We start from the raw sequence: 20,688 nt of genomic DNA on the forward strand, positions 1-20,688 counted from the left end.
GGAGCTCTTAGCCGGAAATTTAGGCAATTTTCAAAGCTTCGTAACGCAATCGTTTCTTAACCAAATTTGACCCATAATATATCAAAATAAAGATAGGAAAGTGTAGAATAAGATTATACCTATTTGGAAGCCCAATGGTTGCCGGAGATAAACGTTCATAACTTCTTCAATACTCAACGAAATCAAGTGATTCAAAAACTAAAATCATACTTCTCGACGAGATGAAGAGAATGGTACCTTTTTTTTACAGCTAAATCGCCGTGGTTTGGCCAGAAAATGGCTCTAAAGTGCATACTTCTCGACGAGACAAAGAGAATGGTACATTTTTCGACAGCTAACTCGCCGTGGTTTGGCCGGAAAACGGCTCGAAAATGGCCACTGATAGCCACTTTCGAGCCGTTTTCCGGCCAAACCACGACGAGTTAGCCATAAAAAAATGTACCATTCTTTTCGTCTCGTCGAGAAGTATGATTTTAGTTTTTACATCACTTGATTTCGTTGAGTATTGAAGTAGTTATGAACGTTTAAAGTTTACCCAGTTTTTGGCGAGTTTTCCAGTTTTCTCTCGGATCAGTCAACTTTGAGGCTATTTTCCGACCATCGCCGGCAACCATTGTGCTTCTAAATAGGCATAATCTTATTCTACACTTTCCTATCTTCATTTTGATATATTATGGGTCGAATTTGGTTAAGAAACGATTGAGTTATGAAGTTTTAAAAATTGCCTAAACTTCTGGCCAAGAGTTCCAGGACACTTAACGGAGTTTTTAACGGAATGACCAAAATGATGGATGGTGGACAATCTCAGGAACCACTTTGATTGATTTGAAATGTTAGGGACCAAAGAAATGAGTTATGCAAATCTCAGGGACTATTTTGGCTATTTACCCTTAAAAAAATACGTGCATGGTCAAGTAGTAAACTAGCTAGTAGTCCTACTGACATTACTAGATCTTTTGGATAACAAACGATGAATACCGGAAGAATGAACATAGCCAAGTTGGCTAGTGTTAAGATAGCAAATGAAACTATGATGAATAAGAAGTTTTTCATTGATTGGATTGATTGGAATATTGATTGAATTACATAGAGAGAGAGAGAGAGTAATTCTCTTAGAGCAGTTCCAACGTTGGCTGGTGCTCGAGGGAAAGGCTGGTGAACAGGGTCGTAGAGCCCGAGTGAGAGAATCCACCGTGTGGCAGCCCGAGGGACAGGCTCGGCCAAAGGGAGGGGCCTGGCAGGAGTTGCCAGCCCGAGAGCCCGAGGGCTTTATGACGCATGGCTGACATCACCCAGATGTCAGCCACTTTTTTTATTTTTTTCTATTAGGCGCTTGCCCCTCAAGCGCGCGTATGGGCGCGTGGGCCAACAGGATTTCAGGAATTAGGGCCCGCGACCCACTGAAAATTGTTACCGTTGGGAAGCCACGTGGCTTCCCACGGTCCGTTCAATCTCAACAGCAAAAAATTTTGGACCGTCCGATTTGCAATGGTAATAAAAATAAAAAAACCTTATTTAATATCAACCGTTGGATCTGAGATCAACGGTTGATATTATTAGCCTTTATAAATAAATAAAAAAGAAAAAATAGTTTTAAAAATCAGAAATGTTACCATTGTGACACGTGGCACAATCTGGAGTGTTGGAATTCAATTTTTTTTTAAAATCCAACGGCAGAAATTAATTAGTTGAATAAAAAAATTTAAAAAAATTGTAAAAAATCAGAAAAAAAATTTGTTTTTACTTTTCTATAAATACCTTCTCATTATTATCTACCTTATACCACAATTTTATATTTTCTCAACTACTTTCAATCACATTCCTATCTTTCTCAACTATTATCCGAAATTACAAATAAAATTATTTTGTAGTATTTTATAACTTTTCGGATAATGACACATGTCACAACGAGAACGATTAAAAATCTTATCCGAGATTACAAATAAAATTATTTTGTATTATTTTATAAATAAATAAAATACTAATATTTTATTGCTTATTGCCGGAGCTATTGAAGTGCAACGGTGGAGATGCAAAAGGCGGTTACTGTTCATTTAGGACAGTTACTATTCATTGGATGGATATCATAGTGTATTGCCTAGGAGGGAGGGCTCCCACGGTGGAGTTGCTCTCACATAACAACACTAACAATTTTTCACAATTTCAGCAATCCATCCTATACTCTAGCATCCCCCTCACGGTTGGAGCAGCAAATCTTGTATGGAGCAGTCAAACATGAGATTGCTGCAAAGAACAGAGCACACATTTTAAAGGAGTACACCTAGTGTTAAGTTCGAATCATTCTCTCTGTAGTTTAAATTAAATTAAATTATTACCCGAATCAAAACTTCGAAGGCTTGAAGAGGATTAATCAGAAAAAAAGTACAAGGTTAAGAGGGTGAATAGCAATTGCTTGGCAAAACCCAAGCTCAATAATGGGGTCAAAATTGGGCCATCTTTTATTTGTTTCAAATTAACTTCCGTTGTTCCCTACCCAATTTTTAAAGGCTGTAGTGGCCTAGGAAATGGAAGTTTTGTTTCAATTTTCATGAACTGAAACGAAACCCAAATCAAAACTCTCTTGGGCCTTTTGGCTGAAGTAAAGAGCATGAGGGATCCAAAGCGACACACACACAACAAACATCTGCAAATTATATGAAAAAAGAAAGAAACCACCCCCCCACCAGGAATCCAGAGCCATTGATGTGCCCTCACACCATGAGATGTTTAATGTGGGTATGTACTGCGCCCGACATTATACAGTAAACTTGGGGCTGGAAATTTTTCATTTCATTTGATGTTGCCCTTCACTAGTGTACTTTTTGGTTGCTATTAACAAGTGAACTAGTGAAGTTTTAGGAAATTCAGGATGTTTTTCTATTTAGGCAGATAATTGAAAAATCTTTTTTGGTTACATGGTCAGTCAGTCAAATCTTATCATACTACTAACTTGTTACTCTGCAACTCCTTTAATATTTTGGCTAATCCCAAAAGTTTAAATATATAGGAGATTTTGTCTCGAAACGTTGTCCTGTATTGAATTTATTGTTGGCATAATTTATTATCTCTAACAATAAAAATCGATAGAAGTGATTTATGAGTTTGTCAACTGTAAATTATTTTGGTCATTTCATGAAAAATCTGTTAATATCCTCGTTAAATTGTCATGTGAACGACCACGTGACAATCTTTTTAAGGATATTTTTTGTCAAACCAACCACTATGCTTAATAAGAATATTGACAATTTTTTTAATGATTTCGGTGGACACTCAGAGACCACTTCTATTGATTTTCATTGTTAGAGACCAAAATGAAGAATTATGTCAATCTCATTAATCATTTTAGCTAAAAAGCTTTTATTGTTTAGGTCATCTTAATCTTGTGTGTATCAAGTTCACATTTGTCGTGAGTCAAAGTCACATTTTTTTATAAGAGAGTCCGATACAAAACGGACACTTATACAGGAGCAAGTCCGAGGCTAAAATCACCTTTAAAATATTCATCCTGTTGAAAAACGGTCTCTGTAAACCTTGTGAACATGATAAACATGTGACACAAATATTTTGCGACTTGCACGTTTTTTCAGGGCCATGTAGTCTTTTTGCCTATGCTCTTGAGTGTTGTTGTTCAAATAAATATTGATTCCGTCTGGAAATAAGTTATACCTAGTGCTCTTTCTTTGCAGTTTTGTGGGTGATCCTTCTTGCTGCAACCAGTTAATTACTTCAAAAAAAAAAAAAAAAAAAAAACTGCGGTCTTTATCTTTTAATTTTCTAATTGCTTGGCTGCCAAGTGCTTCAATAGGATTTTATGACTCATTTAGATATACTTTTAAAATGTTTGAAAGTGCTTTTTGAGAAAGTGTTTTTGAATTCTAAAAACATTTAAAGTGCTTTCTGCACTTTAAGTCATTTTTCAGGATTTAATTGCATTTTTACTAATAATTGGTTCTAAAATATTTTCACAAAAAATGCTTTCAGTCAATTTAAAAACACATACAAATGAGCTCTTAGAGCAGCTCCACCATGTGGAGTAGCCCCAGCGACAGGCCCCAAAACAAAGGGTAATAGCCCGGTCTGCTTGCTCCAGCGTGTGCCAGCCCGAGGAAGAGGCCTGGCACAAATTGCCAGCCCGAAGGCTTCCTGACGCATAGCTGATGTCGGCTAGACGTCAGCTTTTCTTTAAATTTTTTTCTGTCAAGTGCGTGGGCCTCATGCGCGTGTGGGCGCGCGTCGGCAGACAAAATTGCAGAAATTGGGCCCGCGGCACAATTAAAAAATGTTACCATTGGGCAGCCACGTGGCTTCCCTTAGTCGTTGGATTTCAACGGTAACAAATTTTGGGCCGTTGGATTTCCAACGGTAAAAAAAAATTAAAAACCTTATTTAATTTTAGCCATTGGATCTGATATCAACGGTCAGAGATTAATTAGGTGAATAAAATTTTTAAAAATGTAAAAAATTAATACAAATTCGGAAAAAAATTTTGAAAATTAAAAAAAAATTTGGCTAATTGATCGAAGTGGGTAGCTCCAGTAGACCCATAGATCATGGAACAAATAGGGTGGGTAGGCCCAACCACCACACTACACGTATAGACGCGAACCTTAAAAAAAATTGATTTTACTTTTCTATAAATACTTTCTCATTATCTTTTACCTTACACCACAATTTCATATTTTTTTCAACTACTTTCAACCACATTCCTATCTTTCTCTCAAAGTTTCAATCCAATTTTTTTCCAACAAAATGACTACCAATGCAGGTACGAATTGGACGCTTCTTGAAGATGTTGCGTTGTGTAGAAGCTGGGTTGAAGTTACTCATAATTCGCTTACGGGTAATGAGATGCAGTTGCGAGAAATGTGGAGTCTTATTCATACCAATTATCTTGAGAAAATGGGTGGGAAAAGAACCAAAGAATCAATGTCCGGTCGTTGGAAAATACTTAGCCAATCGTTTAGTATGTGGAGAGATGCCTTGGCACAATCTAGTGGTAATATTCGAAGTGGGGAAATTTTAGCGGATCAGGTAACAATATATTATTTGTTTGTTTGTATTATTTATTTGTTAGCTACTTTCATTATAATTATTTGTTTGTATTATTTATTTGTTACCTACTTTCATTATAATTATTTGTTTGTATTATTTATTTATTACCTACTTTCATTATAATTATTTGTTTGTATTATTTATTTGTTACCTACTTTTATTATAATTATTTTTTCTCCCGCATTGTGTAGGAACTTCAAGCACAAGTTTGGTGTAATGCCAAACGCAAAAGCAAAAACAAATCATTCACAAGATTGTCCTAAATTCAGAGTTGTGACTGTCGGTCCAGAAGTTTTCATGAACAACACCCCTCTACACTTTATACCCGATCATGCCTCGCATGTTGATGAAGATGATGCAGAAGAAGTGCTCGAAATGCCCCCTGAATAAGCGTTGTGGCCAACCCGTTATCCAATTAGGTCTCAAGGTAAGAAGGCTTCAAAGAGAAAAATGAGTGCTTCCAAGAATGAGTATGCAAAGTATATGGAAGAACTTGCTCACCAAGGTCAAATGACTTTGGCGCGGAAAATGGCGAAATTTGAGGCTGACAAGACTAAAGAGAAGGCAAAAACTGCAGCTGTTGAGAAAGCATTTCAAGCTAATGAGAGGGAAATAGAGCTACTTAGGCAAGAAAGGGAACATGTTAGAGAAGAAAAAATGGCTCAACAAGATTGTGAAATATTTTTGGAAGTCGGAGAAAGCAGAAGTGGTGCGAAGGAGGCGTGCAAGAGAAACGAGAGCAAGAGGATATGGTCCTAGCACGACAAGAAAATATCATCCTAGCACCACAAATTGGTTAAGTGATGATGAATAAAGTACTTTTTGTAATCGGAGCCCATAATTTTCCAATCATTTTGGGTTGTAATTTATTATTTATTGAATAGAGTACTTTATGTTGTTTCCAATTTATTGAATTTAGTACTTTATTTAAAGTGAGAGTAAATTTATTTAATTTAGTAATTTATTTCAAATGACATAAACACACCAAATAAAATTACATAAACATACCAACTAATAAAAAATTCACTAAATGAACTAAAAAAAAACTCACCAAATAAAATTAAATAAACACACCAAATAAAAACAAACACACTAATGGCGTGCTTACATAGGGGGAAAGGATATGGCGGAATGGGAATCATTCTTCATTCCTAATTATTCCTCTATTTACCAACTTAAGCGGAATGAACAGTTCTGCGGGCCCCACATAAAATCAAGAATTCATCTCCTGATATTGTCGGAATTGGATTACCTAGAAGAAAGTAGTATTTGGATTCCGGGGAGAAGGCTCCATCCGGAATCAAATTTTCCTTCCCAAAATGTCATGCACCTTCAGTACTCTTTTCCATCTTCTTGTTGTCCTCCGCCATCCTCTCCAGCAACTCTTTACTCCTCTGCTGCCTCATCTCGCTCCACCAACTCAAAATCCTCCACTTCCTCCTCCATAGGATTCGACACAGAAAAATCAACCTAAAAATGGCAAGCATACCCAAAGCAAAAATCAAATCTTCAGAAAATTCAGTAACAAAAGGAAACGAAAGTGGTACCAGAAAGGCCGAAGGAGAGGAGCGAGTTCAAGTGAGAGAGACCCGAAAAAGACTTGAATTGGAGCTCGGGGTTGCGGAGTCCCACACTGAGGTGCAGGCTTTGACGCCTGCACATCGCCGAAGAAAAAACGGTAGGAACGGTGATCTCTCTGCCGAGATGAGGCTATGAGCCGTGGGTTCTAGATAATGCCAATTTGGATGAGAACAGTGGGTTCTGGGTTTGTAGATAAGCATGAGAATTCCACTAAAAAATCTAAAAATAAAACAATAAAAGTTTTACTAAAAAATAAAAAATAATAATGGTTCTCTCTTAAAAAAAAGAAAGAATAAAGATTTACTAAAAATAATTAGCATATAAAATAGATTAATTAAACTAGGGATATTTTAGTAATCACAATAGTTTTCATTCCGATTCATGTGAATTAGTAAACAGTTATCATTCCTACTTCGATTCCAGACAGTTTTAGTAAACAACTTCAAAAGGAATCTGATTCTGATTCCCCCTCATTTCTATTCCTCCTCAATTCAATTCCTCTCAATTTGATTATGGATTAGTAAACGCGCCCTAAATGAACTTAAGTATTTTGAGTTTGTTTCAATTCTCACTGGTGCTCTATCAAGTCAATTTGTCAGACATTGTGCATATATGGCCTTTGAAATGCAGTATATCGTTGAACGATCAATTCATTGTAATGTCCATCCCTTTCTAATGGCTTATGTTGCACGGGTTCTTGGGTGGCTTCATGAGCATAATATATACGTGTTCTTGAATTGTTCATCATGTCTGGCTCATATTCATCAACGGCATCATAATCGTACTCATCTTCCACAATCATGTTGTGAAGAATGATGCACGTCATCATGATGGATCGAAGTGACTCTACATCAAACATTCTCGCATCACCCCTGACAATCGCCCAGCGAGCTTGGAGGATACTAAAAAAATGCTCCACATCCTTCCTGCACCCCTATTGACAGCTTACAAAGTGTTTTTCCTTTGCACTTCGTGAACGTGGCACAATTTTGACAAATGATGACCACCTTGGGTAAATGTCGTCTGCTAGGTAGTATGGCCTGTCGTACATATATTCGTTGACGCAGTACTTTTGGTGCCTTTCCTTGCAGGACATAGTTGAACATTGGGGATTGGGAAATGACATTTAGGTCATTTTAAGCTCCCGAAATCTCCAAAAAGGCGTGCCAAATCCATGTATCAAAAGATGTCACCGCCTCCATAATGATACTTTTTGCTCATTTTCTGTCCCCATAAGCGCCTTGCCATGTACTTGGATAGTTTTTCCATGTCCATTGCATACAATCGATGCTTCCAATCATCCTAGGAAAACCTCGCATCTCGGCCTTCTTTAGAAGCCTTTGCAAGTCCATGTTAGTAGGTTTTCGGAGGTACTTTGCGGTGTAGATAGATTCGATTGCTCCGCAAAACCTCATCAAGGACTCAAGAATGATTGATTTCCCCATCCTCGCTATCTCATCCACTTGGTCTGCAGATGCTCCATAAGCAAGCATTCGCATCGTAGCAGTAATTTTTTGCTCAGGAATGAGACCCATAGCACCAAAAACATCATTCTTTTGCACAAAGTAAGAATCATGGTTGCAAACAGCAATCATGATTGTTCCATTCTAAAACGACGTCTGAAGTACGTATCAGGGAATGTACTGTTACGGACCAAATAATCGTCTAAGATATCCGCACCTTATCGTTGCCTGTTTCTATCAAGGTTTCCAGAACAGCTGGGCCTGGATATCTAAGCCACAACTTGGATGACTCAACAGGAATGTGATGCTCTAGCCATTCTTGCTTCGTCATCTCTTCTTCTACGCTATTCATCATCTTCCATCTCATTTTGGGCCACCAGGAGATGAAGCATTCCTTCTGATTGGTTAACCAATTCTTTCTCTTGCTGATCGATTTCCCACATCATCCTTGAAGAAAAAGACATTGTAAGAAGGAAACAGAACCTATGAATAATGATACAGATTTTGATTTTGGTGAAGAATGAGCATAAACTATGAATAATGATAGAGATCTTGAGAAAATTGGTGTGAGATTTCAGAAGATAGATGATGGATTATATGGAGGATTTAGGTTGTAGATAGTGCCACGTGGCATGCCATCATTTGTTAAAAATCTGATCGAAATCTATCCTTAAAGATTCTGAAAAGATAACAACATGTGCCACGACGGCATTGGATAAAAATCTTATCGAAATCCATCACCAATAATTGTCTTTTCGAATAATGACACGTGGTGCAATGAGAACGATTAAAAATCTTCTCCGAAATTACAAATAAATTTATTTTGTATTATTTAAAAAAAATATTTTATTACCTATTACCAAGGCTATTCAAGTGCAACAGTGGAGATGCAAAAGACATTTACTGTTCATTAAGAACAGTTACTGTTCACTAGGTGGATTAAATAATGAAGAGTCTGGTTGGTTTCCCATAGTGATGTTGCTCTTAATTCAATTCCAAAAAATCACAGAAATTAAAAAACTACAGCTTTCAAACGCGTGTGGAGGCTAGTTACTAGTATTGGCTTGCCACATAAAAAGGAAGGGGACTACGCTAATTCACATGGCAATGTGAGTCCACGACAAATTGACAATGACAAGTTGACAACACGAGCCGTAACATTGTTTATAGACTTGCTTCTATCTGGACCTTAGCTGGCTTCAGCCTTCAGAGTTGTATCTGAATGGTCTAATGTATATTATGTCATCAAATTCGTCCCTTTCAAATGCAATTATAATGATAATTTTTTATTATTTTCATACACTTATATCTTTAATTTTTTTTGTTCTTAACTTGATCAATAATCCATGGAATTTACATTCAATCTGATGACTCTTGGGTCTTATGTGCATACGTCTTTATCGCGAGAATTCAAGGACCTTGTTTCCTCTGCCTTTATGGCTTAATGTAGTATCTTTTCAACCAAATAATTTTAAGGAAATATTTTCTTGCATACAACCAGGAAAGAATTCTCACACACAGTTGGGGATATATACTTGTGTTAACATTTCATGATTACAAGATGAAGGATGTATACGAGAGGATATAATCCTAGTTATACAGCAAAATCTCTCAAAGATCAGAGGGACAAACAGAAGGATTGGCATATATATTGTAGACACAAAATTATCTACAACAATTGAAACAAGAACACGTGTACAAAATAATGAATTTGTATTAATGAATTCAGGGACACAATCTTTGTAGCTATTCTTTTGCAAGAATATTCCTCTAATTCGATCTCCAAAGTAGAATTTGATTCAAAAGTGGTGAACACTTGATTTTTAATCGGGCTCGTAATTTCTTCAAGGAACGTCGAGGCTTGATCTTGAATGCAATGGAACCACGAGGAGCTTCACGTGATCAACACGTGTTTGTTGCGCTTGTTAATTATGTACGAGCTTGACGAATAACACAAGAGTGTTTGTATGTTTGGTGTTTGCATTGGCCAGATAGCTTTCTGATTTATCGTTTTCTCTGGTGTCGTCTTTCTTGAAAATGAGCCTAGAATTTGTAGGTGATTGAGTCTTAGTTTAGAATCCCCAATCTAAATCCCATAATTTGTGGGATTGATTTTCTAATTTAAATTAATGTAAGCTAATTATTTAATTTAGCTCTTAATTAAATTAAAATTTTTAATTTAGGAAATTAAACACTAATTGATATAATTTGTCCCCTTTTGCATTTGATTTGATTTTTTTAGTACATCAATAATTTTACACTAGGAGGAGGGGGAGTTCAGTTAAGCCACACAATGGGCAACCTAATTTGGTATTGAATTCGCCATCCACGATATTCGAACCTAAACTCTCACTACTAAGCAAAGATGAATATCACCAAACCGTAGTACTGAGTGGCTGTATTTGATTTGATTCAAACTAATTGATATAATTTAGTCATTAATTAAATCATAATCAATAGTTTAATAAATTAAACCATAATTGAGGGATTTGATCAATATGGTTAATTTGCTTTTTTTTTACTTGATTTGATTTATTTGATGAAGGTCTCAAATGTCGACATGTGTCACTCTTAATGACTCGTCCGACTTGATAAGTCACATGGAATTTGGCAATATGCATGGTGTGCACCTATTGACCCTAAAAACTACCAAGCCTACGTGGCGTGCGTGCCGAGTAATTAATAAGCTAACTACGTCATTCGGTTGTGTGCGGAGCATGCCAACTCATTTGCCGGGTTCGGCTGGGGAGTAAAATATGTTAATGTGGTGTTGGGCGCGCTGCTGACTTCTTGATCTTGCGACTGTGGCTGAGGAATGAACACGTCTCGGCCTTCGGGTTCTAGAGCTTGAAAACAAGGTTGCTAGTTCTGCAAAGTTCAATTTCAAATTCGACTTTCAATGTGCCCAATGTAGTAACCTGTTAACACCTTACTTCGCCGAGAAGGCTGATGAGATGACCTACACCAACGAGGACTCAGAAATCCTTGTTGACCGAGACTTGGATAAATAACCAGTGGGTCTCGAAGCAATGCTGTCTATCCAAACTGAAGGTGCTTCTTGGTCGGCTGATTCTACGGCTCCAGTGTTGTCTATCTAAATTGAAGATGTCGCCAAGGTTGTTGAGAAGCTTCGCGCAATGCAATTTATATGTTGATTTTAAAAGAGATGTCCTCATTGCAGATTGTCCGTGTTTATAAAGGTGAACTTTCACGATGACCAGATAACCAAGTTGTAGAGTCCTCCGCGAACCATACCTTGTGAAATAATAATCATGAACTACCACGCATTATCTTCTTACTTTTTGTGATATCGTAATGTTAATCACTGCGATGCATTGGATCTTTTAATCTTCACGGTACACCACCATCTTAACGTTTCAAACGGATAAAATGGCATATCCATATGCTAATCATCCAAAGTTGCATCCTTGTACCATTGTTCCACGTGGTTCTGTATGCAAACGCATTCAAATATGGAATCCATGCAACTATGGCTGGGCACTGGCTGGGCCGGGCCCAATTTTGAAGGAATCAAACCGTACCTGTTTTAAAAAGTAACAGGACGGGTCAGTCAGGGTAGAAGGATTTCGAGTTTTGAAACCGGGCTTTACCCGGCCCGTTATTTACTGGACCCACGGGCCCCACAGGTTAAACTTTATTTTATTTTATTTATTTATATAATTTATAAACTAAGAATAAGCACAATCCGACTTCAACCGCAGTGTCGGTTCCAGGCATGGAGACCCACAATCTGACCACGACAGGCATCCACTACTTTGCGAGAGTGGATGCAATTGAGTCTACTAATCGAATGACAACAATGGTGGAGGCTTCGTCGTCGTAGCTACAGCTGAGGCTCCGTCGTCGTAGCTACAGCTGAGGCTCCGTCGTCGCAGCTACCAAGATCTGCGCCTCTATCTGCAATCCATGCTTAGACCTATCAAAATGAGCAATCCCTTTTCTCCAGATCCTAAAACCCGCTCGGGTTTGATGGGTCAGCTGTCTTGTACGACCCAAACAAGGTCGTTCATTGCCTAATGGTGCTCACCGGGAAGTTAAAAAGAGAGGATGAATGGTCCACAAGTGGTGATGGTGCTCGCCGGAATGTGCGCCATTGTGGTGGAGGTGGCGGTGAGGTGTGGGTGTGGTGTGTCTGTGCTCTTGGAAGGAGAGTTGTTGAGATGAGGGGAGAAGAAACAAGGAGAGGAATGAGGGAGAAGGTTCAAAGGATTAGAGAAGGGGGAAAACACGGCGAAGTGGGGTGTGTGTGTGTGTGTGTGTTCTTAAAGGGGAAAAATCATCCATATAAGAGAGAGGAAGACAATGAGACACAGAGATAGTGTTATCGAGAGTGAGAACTGGTCGGTCCAGGTACCCTTTTTTTTTATACTTTTGGACCCGGCCTGCCCCTAAAATTCCAAAGCCCCGCCCTGTTTTTCTTTTTAAAAATTAGGAACCGGCCCGTACTGGCCCCGACCCGCGGTTCTTGTACCCTTTTGCCCACCCATACATGCAACTAACTAGATACCATTTTGATTAGGATAGAATCCTAAAGCTGCACAGCAAGCCCTTACAAAACTCTCATTACTGCCATATTGATTGTAAAGGGTTGGCAAGCAGCCAAATGTGCAATCTCCTTTAATTTCTCCACAATTCGATAAAACCTTTAATTATCTGCAAAAGAATCTCACGCATAACTTTGTAAGCTTTAAGGATATTTTCAAGATAATTACTATGATTAAAATCAATAGTAATGCCAAGAAAATTCTCTTAATTTTCATAATCATCCGACCGCTTCGATTGCTTGGGCCGAAAATGTAAAATTGGGTCCAAACAGCGCCATATAAGTCCGAACGAGTCAAAATTTAATTTGTTGATATATTTCACCAAAATTTCGATATCTACATATATATAAATCATCGACATATATAGTTATACAACATAATCTCTCAGAGCACCAATAATATTTTGCTTCTAGCATCAATTATATTATCTTTAATTATTAACCCGGAGAAATTGGAAGAATTATTAAACGTATAGAAGTTGCACCTGTCTAAATTCAACAACAACAACAACAACAACAACAACAAAGCCTTTTCCCACTAAGTGGGGTCGGCTATATGAATCCTAGAACGCCATTGCGCTCGGTTTTGTGTCATGTCCTCCGTTCGATCCAAGTACTCTAAGTCTTTTCTTAGAGTCTCTTCTAAAGTTTTCCTAGGTCTTCCTCTACCCCTTCGGCCCTGAACCTCTGTCCCGTAGTCACATCTTCGAACCGGAGCGTCAGTCGGCCTTCTTTGCCCATGTCCAAATCACCGGAACCGATTTTCTCTCATCTTTCCTTCAATTTCGGCTACTCCTACTTTACCTCGGATATCCTCATGCCCAATCTTATCCTTTCTCGTGTGCCCACACATCCCACGAAGCATCCTCATCTCCGCTACACCCATTTTGTGTACGTGTTGATGCTTCACCGTCCAACATTCTGTGCCATACAACATCGTTGGCCTTATTGTCGTCCTATAAAATTTTCCCTTGAGCTTCAGTGGCCTACGACGGTCACATAACACGCCGGATGCACTCTTACACTTCATCCGTCCAGGTCGTATTCTATGGTTGAGATCTCCATCTAATTCTCCGTTCTCTTGCAAGATAGATCCTAGGCAGCAAAAACGGTCGCTTTTTGTGATCTTCGCTAGATTGCTCCGGTCATTAGTGTGGATAAGTATATAAATGAATAGAGATAGGAAAGCAAACACAAGATGTACGTGGTTCACCCAGATTGGCTACGTCCACGGAATAGAAGAGTTCTCATTAATTGTGAAGGGTTTACACAAGTACATAGGTTCAAGCTCTCCTTTAGTGAGTACAAGTGAATGATTTAGTACAAATGACATTAGGAAATATTGTGAGAGAATGATCTCGTAATCACGAAACTTCTAAGTATCGGAGTGTGGTATCGTCTTGACTTGCCTTATCTGTCTCATAGGTAGATGTAGCATCTTCTCTGGAAGTACTCTTCCTCCATCCAGGGGTGGTATCTTTAACTGGTGGAGATGCACAAGGTAATGTATCAATTTCACTTGAAGCTTACTTGTAGTTTCAGGCTTGGTCAAGCGCGATACAAACCATGTAGTAGGAGTCTCCCAAGTCGCCGAGCTAGGGGATCTGCTGAAAGAGGTGACAGACAAGGTAAGCAATCAGAGCTCCGGCTGATTGTTCACCTTCTCCCCATCTTGCAGTAGCATGAAGGATAAAGAGAAGAAAGATGAGAAGAGATGATATGGGATACTTTTGCTTTTGAAGAAGTAACTTTCCACAGGCTTATTCTTGAACTGAGCTGGAGGGTTTTCTGGTTTCCTCCAGAGCCGACTGAAGAATTTGAGGGTCAAAACAAGTCCATCAAATCTAGAGTACGTTCGACCCTGCTGATATGGGATACTTTTGCTTTTGACAGAGTAATGGATGTATCGGCACGTGTGCTGTTACGCTTGTCTCCACATGCTTCCTTGTATCCTTCGCACTTGCCCTATCTGTTCCTCAAGCAGATGCGGTATCTTCCCTGGAAACATAAGATGTTGAAGATGAGTACTCGAGAGCAATGCCAGGTAAGTAATCAGGTAAGGGGTTCCAGGCAGTCAGTTCCTGGCTGGAAGCTTGATTCCAAGTGCTGACTGATTGCTCTCTTTCTCCTTGTCTTGCAGGTAACAACAAGGCCAAAGGAAAAGACAGGGAAAAAGCATGATATGGGATACTCTTGCTTTTAACCCTGATGATATGAGATATTCTTGCTCTAGTATAGCTTGTTTGCAAAGGTATTATCGGGGGGAAAGAAAGCTGAATATTTCGAAAGGCTTCGTTGGGAGTGCCCTCTCAAATATGAGGAAGGGTTGAACATTTTTGCAGGTCTGCCTGTCCGTTGGGGATGGAGGTCGACATATATAGGAGTCTCCCTAACAACAAGTAGTAATGCTATTCCTTTACCCTGCTTGGTCATAGCACGGTAGTGGGAGCTGCCAGCTTCACATGTTTTAACTCTGTCAGAGCACTTTGAAAAAGTGGTCTGTGCTCTCGAGAAGTCTTCGACAGAATGCCCATAATTTCCGCAAAGCTGAGTGTGCGTGTGACAGGTGCTGACAAGGCTAGAAAAGTAGGTGCCTCTTCGATTTCTGAGATCGGCCCTCGTGGTCTCTGAGCAGCCCAGCTTTTGAGAAAGCGAGCGTCTCTTCGATTGATTCGGAGAACGATGCATCTTCGATTTTTAAGAAAGCAATCATGATGGGGGTCTGGCTCTCGAGATTCGGGGAGCAGTGTCACTTCGATTTTTGAGAAAGTAATCATGTTAGGAGTCTGGCTCTCGAGATTCGGAGGGCGGTGCCTCTTCGATTTTGGAGCAAGCAATCTTGTTGGGAGTGTTTTCTCGAATGTGAGTAAAGGTTGGGCATGTTTGCTAGTCTACCTTGCCACGAAGCACAGAGGTTGACACACAGGGATTTTCCAATTATCCAGCAATGGTACTGTTCCTTTACCCTCTCTTCGATTTTTGAGAAAGTAGTCATGTTGGGAGTCTGGCTCTCGAGATTCGGAGGACGGTGCCTCTTCGATTTTGGAGCAAGCAATCTTATTGGTAGTGTTTTCTCGAGTGTGAGTAAAGGTTGGGCATGTTTACTAGTCTACCTTGCCACGAAGCACAGAGGTTGACACACAGGGACTTTCCAATTATCCAGCAGTGGTACTGTTCCTTTACCCTTGTGGGTAATAATATGGTAGCTAGACCTTCAAAATTTATGGGTCTAAACTTTGTTAGTGCTGTTTCTTTGCTATTCTTTTACCTTTCTTGGTCAGAGCGATGTAGTGGGAGCTACAAGCTTTACGTGCTCAATTTTGGCAGAGAACTTTGGCAAAGTTATCTGTGGTACCCATGAGCTAGTGTTGCGTGTGGAAAATGGGTGATTGAACAGTAAGATTCATGTGTTTTCTACTTCCTCAGAAGTCTTCGACAGAATGCCCATAATTTCCGCAAAGCTGAGTGTGCGTGTGACAGGTGCTGACAAGGCTGGAAAAGTAGGTGCCTCTTCGATTTCTGAGATCGGCCCTCGTGGTCTCTGAGGAGCCCAGCTTTTGAGAAAGCGAGCGCCTCTTCGATTTCTGAGATCGGCCTTCGTGGTCTTTGAGCAGCCTAACTTTTGAGAAAGCAAACGCCTCTTCGATTTCTGAGATCAACCCTCGTGGTCTCTAAGCAGCCCAGCTTTTGAGAAAGCAAACGCCTCTTCGATTTCTGAAGATCCGTCGAGTGCAGATTTTTATAGGGGCTGGCATTAAGTTCCAAAGCACACTTGAATCTCCACCAGTAGAAGCTCCATTCTTGCACTTCTAAGATCTTGATTTGTCCAACCTCTTCTCTCTTCAACACCTTTGAAAATGTCTGGCCCCTCCGACCGTCGTTTTGACTTGAACCTTGTTGAAGAGGCAGCCCCGCCTTCTCCAGACAACATATGGCGCCCATCCTTCGTCTCCCCTACTGGTCCTCTTACCGTTGGGGATTCCGTGATGAAGAATGATATGACTGCTGCGGTGGTGGCCAGGAACCTTCTCACTCCCAAAGATAACAGACTACTTTCCAAACGGTCTGATGAGTTAGCTGTTAAGGATTCGCTGGCTCTCAGTGTTCAGTGTGCAGGTTCTGTGTCTAATATGGCCCAACGCCTATTTGCTCGAACCCGCCAAGTTGAATCATTGGCGGCTGAGGTGATGAGTCTCAAACAGGAGATTAGAGGGCTCAAGCATGAGAATAAACAGTTGCACCGGCTCGCACATGACTATGCTACAAACATGAAGAGGAAGCTTGACCAGATGAAGGAAACTGATGGTCAGGTTTTACTTGATCATCAGAGATTTGTGGGTTTGTTCCAAAGGCATTTATTGCCTTCGTCTTCTGGGGCTGTACCGCGTAATGAAGCTCCAAATAATCAACCTCTGATGCCTCCTCCTTCTAGGGTTCTGTCCAGTACTGAGGTTCCGAATGATCCCCCTCCGGTGCCTTCTCTTTCTGGGGCTCTACCGACTGCTGAAACTTCTCCTAAGCAACCCTTGTGAAGGCTCCCTCTTGTTTGTTTATTTTGACTCATGTATATGTACACATTTGTAGCTTATCGGGGATATCAATAAATAAGTTTTCCTTCATTTCAACGTATTGTGTTAAATACACCAAAACCTTCTTCGCTAAGTTCTTTGAATTTTCTTTTGTTGAAGCTTGTATGTTGAAGCTTTCTGAGTGGAGCATGTAGGTTGGGGTAGTGTTCCCTTAATTTCCCGAGTGAGGAGAACTTCTCGATTGGAGACTTGGAAAATCCAAGTCACTGAGTGGGATCGGCTATATGAATCTTAGAACGCCATTGTGCTCGGTCCTGTGTCATGTCCTTCGTTAGATCCAAGTACTCTAAGTCTTTTCTTAGAGTCTCTTCCAAAGTTTTCCTAGGTCTTCCTCTACCCCTTCGGCCCTGAACCTCTGTCCCATAGTCGCATCTTCTAATTGGAGCGTCAGTAGGCCTTCGTTGCACATGTCCAAACCACCGTAACCGATTTTCTCTCATCTTGCCTTCAATTTCGGCTACTCCTACTTTACCCCGGATATCCTCATTCTTAATCTTATCCTTTCTCGTGTGCCCACACATCCAACGAAGCATCCTCATCTCCGCTACACCCATTTTGTGTATGTGTTGATGCTTCACCGCCCAACATTCTGTGCCATACAGCATCGCTGGCCTTATTGCCGTCCTATAAAATTTTCCCTTGAGCTTCAGTGGCATACGGCGGTCACACAACACGCCGGATGCACTCTTCCACTTCATCCATCCAGCTTGTATTCTATGGTTGAGATCTCCATCTAATTCTCCGTTCTTTTGCAAGATAGATCCTAGGTAACGAAAACGGTCGCTCTTTGGTATTTCTTGATCTCCGATCCTCACCCCTAACTCGTTTTGGCCTCCATTTGCACTGAACTTGCACTCCATATATTCTGTCTTTGATCGGCTTAGGCGAAGACCTTTAGATTCCAACACTTCTCTCCAAAGGTTAAGCTTTGCATTTACCCCTTCCTGAGTTTCATCTATCAACACTATATCGTCTGCGAAAAGCATACACCAAGGAATATCATCTTGAATATGTCCTGTTAACTCATCCATTACCAACGCAAAAAGGTAAGGACTTAAGGATGAGCCTTGATGTAATCCTACAGTTATGGGAAAGCTTTCGGTTTGTCCTTCATGAGTTCTTACGGCAGTCTTTGCTCCTTCATACATATCCCTTATAGCTTGGATATATGCTACTCGTACTCCTTTCTTCTCTAAAATCCTCCAAAGAATGTCTCTTGGGACCCTATCATACGCTTTTTCCAAATCTATAAAGACCATGTGTAAATCCTTTTTCCCATCTCTATATCTTTCCATCAATCTTCGTAAGAGATAGATTGCCTCCATGGTTGAGCGCCCTGGCATGAACCCGAATTGATTGTCCGAAACCCGTGTCTCTTGCCTCAATCTATGCTCAATGACTCTCTCCCAGAGCTTCATTGTATGACTCATTAGCTTAATACCCCTATAGTTCATGCAATTTTGTACGTCACCCTTATTCTTGTAGATAGGCACCAAAGTGCTCGTTCGCCACTCATTTGGCATCTTCTTCGTTTTCAAAATCCTATTGAAAAGGTCAGTGAGCCATGTTATACCTGTCTCTCCCAAAACTTTCCACACTTCGATTGGTATATCGTCTGGGCCTACTGCTTTTCTATGCTTCATCTTCTTCAAAGCTACAACCACTTCTTCCTTCCGGATTCTACGATAAAAAGAGTAGTTTCTACACTCTTCTGAGTTACTCAACTCCCCTAAAGAAGCACTCCTTTCATGTCCTTCATTGAAAAGATTATGAAAATAACCTTTCCATCTGTCTTTAACCGCGTTCTCTGTAGCAAGAACCTTTCCATCCTCATCCTTGATGCACCTCACTTGGTTTAGGTCCTTTGTCTTCTTTTCCCTTGCTCTAGCTAATTTATAGATATCCAACTCTCCTTCTTTGGTATCTAGTCGCTTATACATATCGTCATAAGCCGCTAACTTAGCTTCTCTCACCGCTTTCTTCGCTTCTTGCTTCGCTTTTCTATACCTTTCACCATTTTCATCGGTCCTATCCTTGTATAAGGCTTTACAACATTCCTTCTTAGTCTTCACCTTTGTTTGTACCTCCTCATTCCACCACCAAGATTCCTTTTGGTGTGGGGCAAAACCTTTGGACTCTCCTAATACCTCTTTTGCTACTTTTCGAATACAACTAGCCATGGAATCCCACATTTGGCTAGCTTCCCTCTCTCTATCCCACACACACTGGGTGATTACTTTCTCTTTGAAAATGACTTGTTTTTCTTCTTTTAGATTCCACCATCTAGTCCTTGGGCACTTCCAAGTCTTGTTCTTTTGTCTCACTCTTTTGATATGTACATCCATCACCAACAAGCGATGTTGATTAGCCACGCTCTCTCCTGGTATAACTTTGCAATCCTTACAAGTTATACGATCTCCTTTCCTCATTAGGAGAAAATCTATTTGTGTTTTTGACGACCCACTCTTGTAGGTGATCACATGTTCTTCTCTCTTCTTAAAGAATGTGTTGGCTAAGAAGAGATCATATGCCATTGCAAAATCCAAGATAGCTTCCCCATCCTCGTTTCTCTCCCCAAAACCATGGCCACCATGGAAACCTCCATAGTTGCCTGTCTCCCTGCCCACGTGTCCATTTAAATCTCCTCCTATAAATAACTTCTCCGTCTGAGCAATTCCTTGCACCAAGTCTCCAAGGTCTTCCCAAAATTTCTCCTTCGAACTCTTATCCAACCCTACTTGAGGTGCGTACGCACTAATCACATTGATAAGTTCTTGTCCTATTACAATCTTGATTGCCATGATTCTATCTCCTACCCTCTTGACATCTACAACATCTTGTGTCAAGGTCTTGTCCACGATGATGCCAACACCGTTTCTCGTTCTATTTGTGCCCGAATACCAAAGTTTAAACCCTGAGTTTTCTAGATCCTTTGCCTTACTACCAACCCACTTAGTTTCTTGTAGGCACATAATATTTATCCTTCTCCTCACCATAACTTCCACTACTTCCATAGATTTTCCCGTTAAGGTTCCTATATTCCACGTTCCTAAACGCATTTTGCTCTCTTGAACTCTACCCTTCTGTCCTAGCTTCTTCACCCTCCCCCGTCTAATAGGATCAAAGTACTTCTTTTGTGTGTCCCGTGTAAAGTTGATAGGAGCATATGCTCCCAAACAACTTTGAGTGGAGTCGTTCGAAAAGAAGTTTCTATGGCCCCCTTGCTCATTTAACACTGCATCCGGGTGCCGATGGAGATACAGCGACCCTTGCTCATTTATCACTGTGCTCGGGCCACACAGCGCGCCACTTACGGGTGACGCCCTAGCTTTAGCGCGATTTTGTTCTGGATTCATTTTCATAGGGATTCGACGTGATCATGGAGTGCCGGCTGTCGACTACCTGACGCCCTCCCCCTCCTCCTTTATCCGGGCTTGGG

General features: G+C 40.3%; 2 protein-coding genes and 1 long non-coding RNA gene across 3 annotated transcripts in view; 1 reads left to right on the top strand and 2 right to left on the bottom strand.

Moving 5' to 3' along the window:
* Window positions 1–1,087: 1,087 nt before the first annotated feature.
* The window catches only part of MADS7 (MADS-box protein CMB1-like), a 28,880-nt gene continuing 9,279 nt past the window's right edge, over window positions 1,088–20,688 (top strand). Inside the window, 1 exon segment of the mRNA NM_001294087.1 lies at window positions 1,088–1,103. The gene's annotated coding sequence lies outside the window, so the exon portion shown is untranslated.
* On the bottom strand, window positions 6,035–6,801 carry LOC114820858 (uncharacterized). Its single transcript, XR_003768319.2, has 2 exons — window positions 6,642–6,801; window positions 6,035–6,522 (listed from the first exon to the last, which is right to left on the bottom strand). It is a non-coding gene; the product is annotated as an uncharacterized lncRNA (long non-coding RNA).
* LOC139191275 (uncharacterized) lies at window positions 7,851–8,427 on the bottom strand. Its single transcript, XM_070811854.1, has 2 exons — window positions 8,314–8,427; window positions 7,851–8,186 (listed from the first exon to the last, which is right to left on the bottom strand). Exons 1-2 carry the CDS (start codon window positions 8,425–8,427, stop codon window positions 7,851–7,853), a joined length of 450 nt encoding a protein of 149 aa, XP_070667955.1.

The sequence above is a fragment of the Malus domestica genome, chromosome 14 (genome assembly GCF_042453785.1).
Source record: "Malus domestica chromosome 14, GDT2T_hap1".
Lineage (NCBI taxonomy): Eukaryota > Viridiplantae > Streptophyta > Magnoliopsida > Rosales > Rosaceae > Malus > Malus domestica.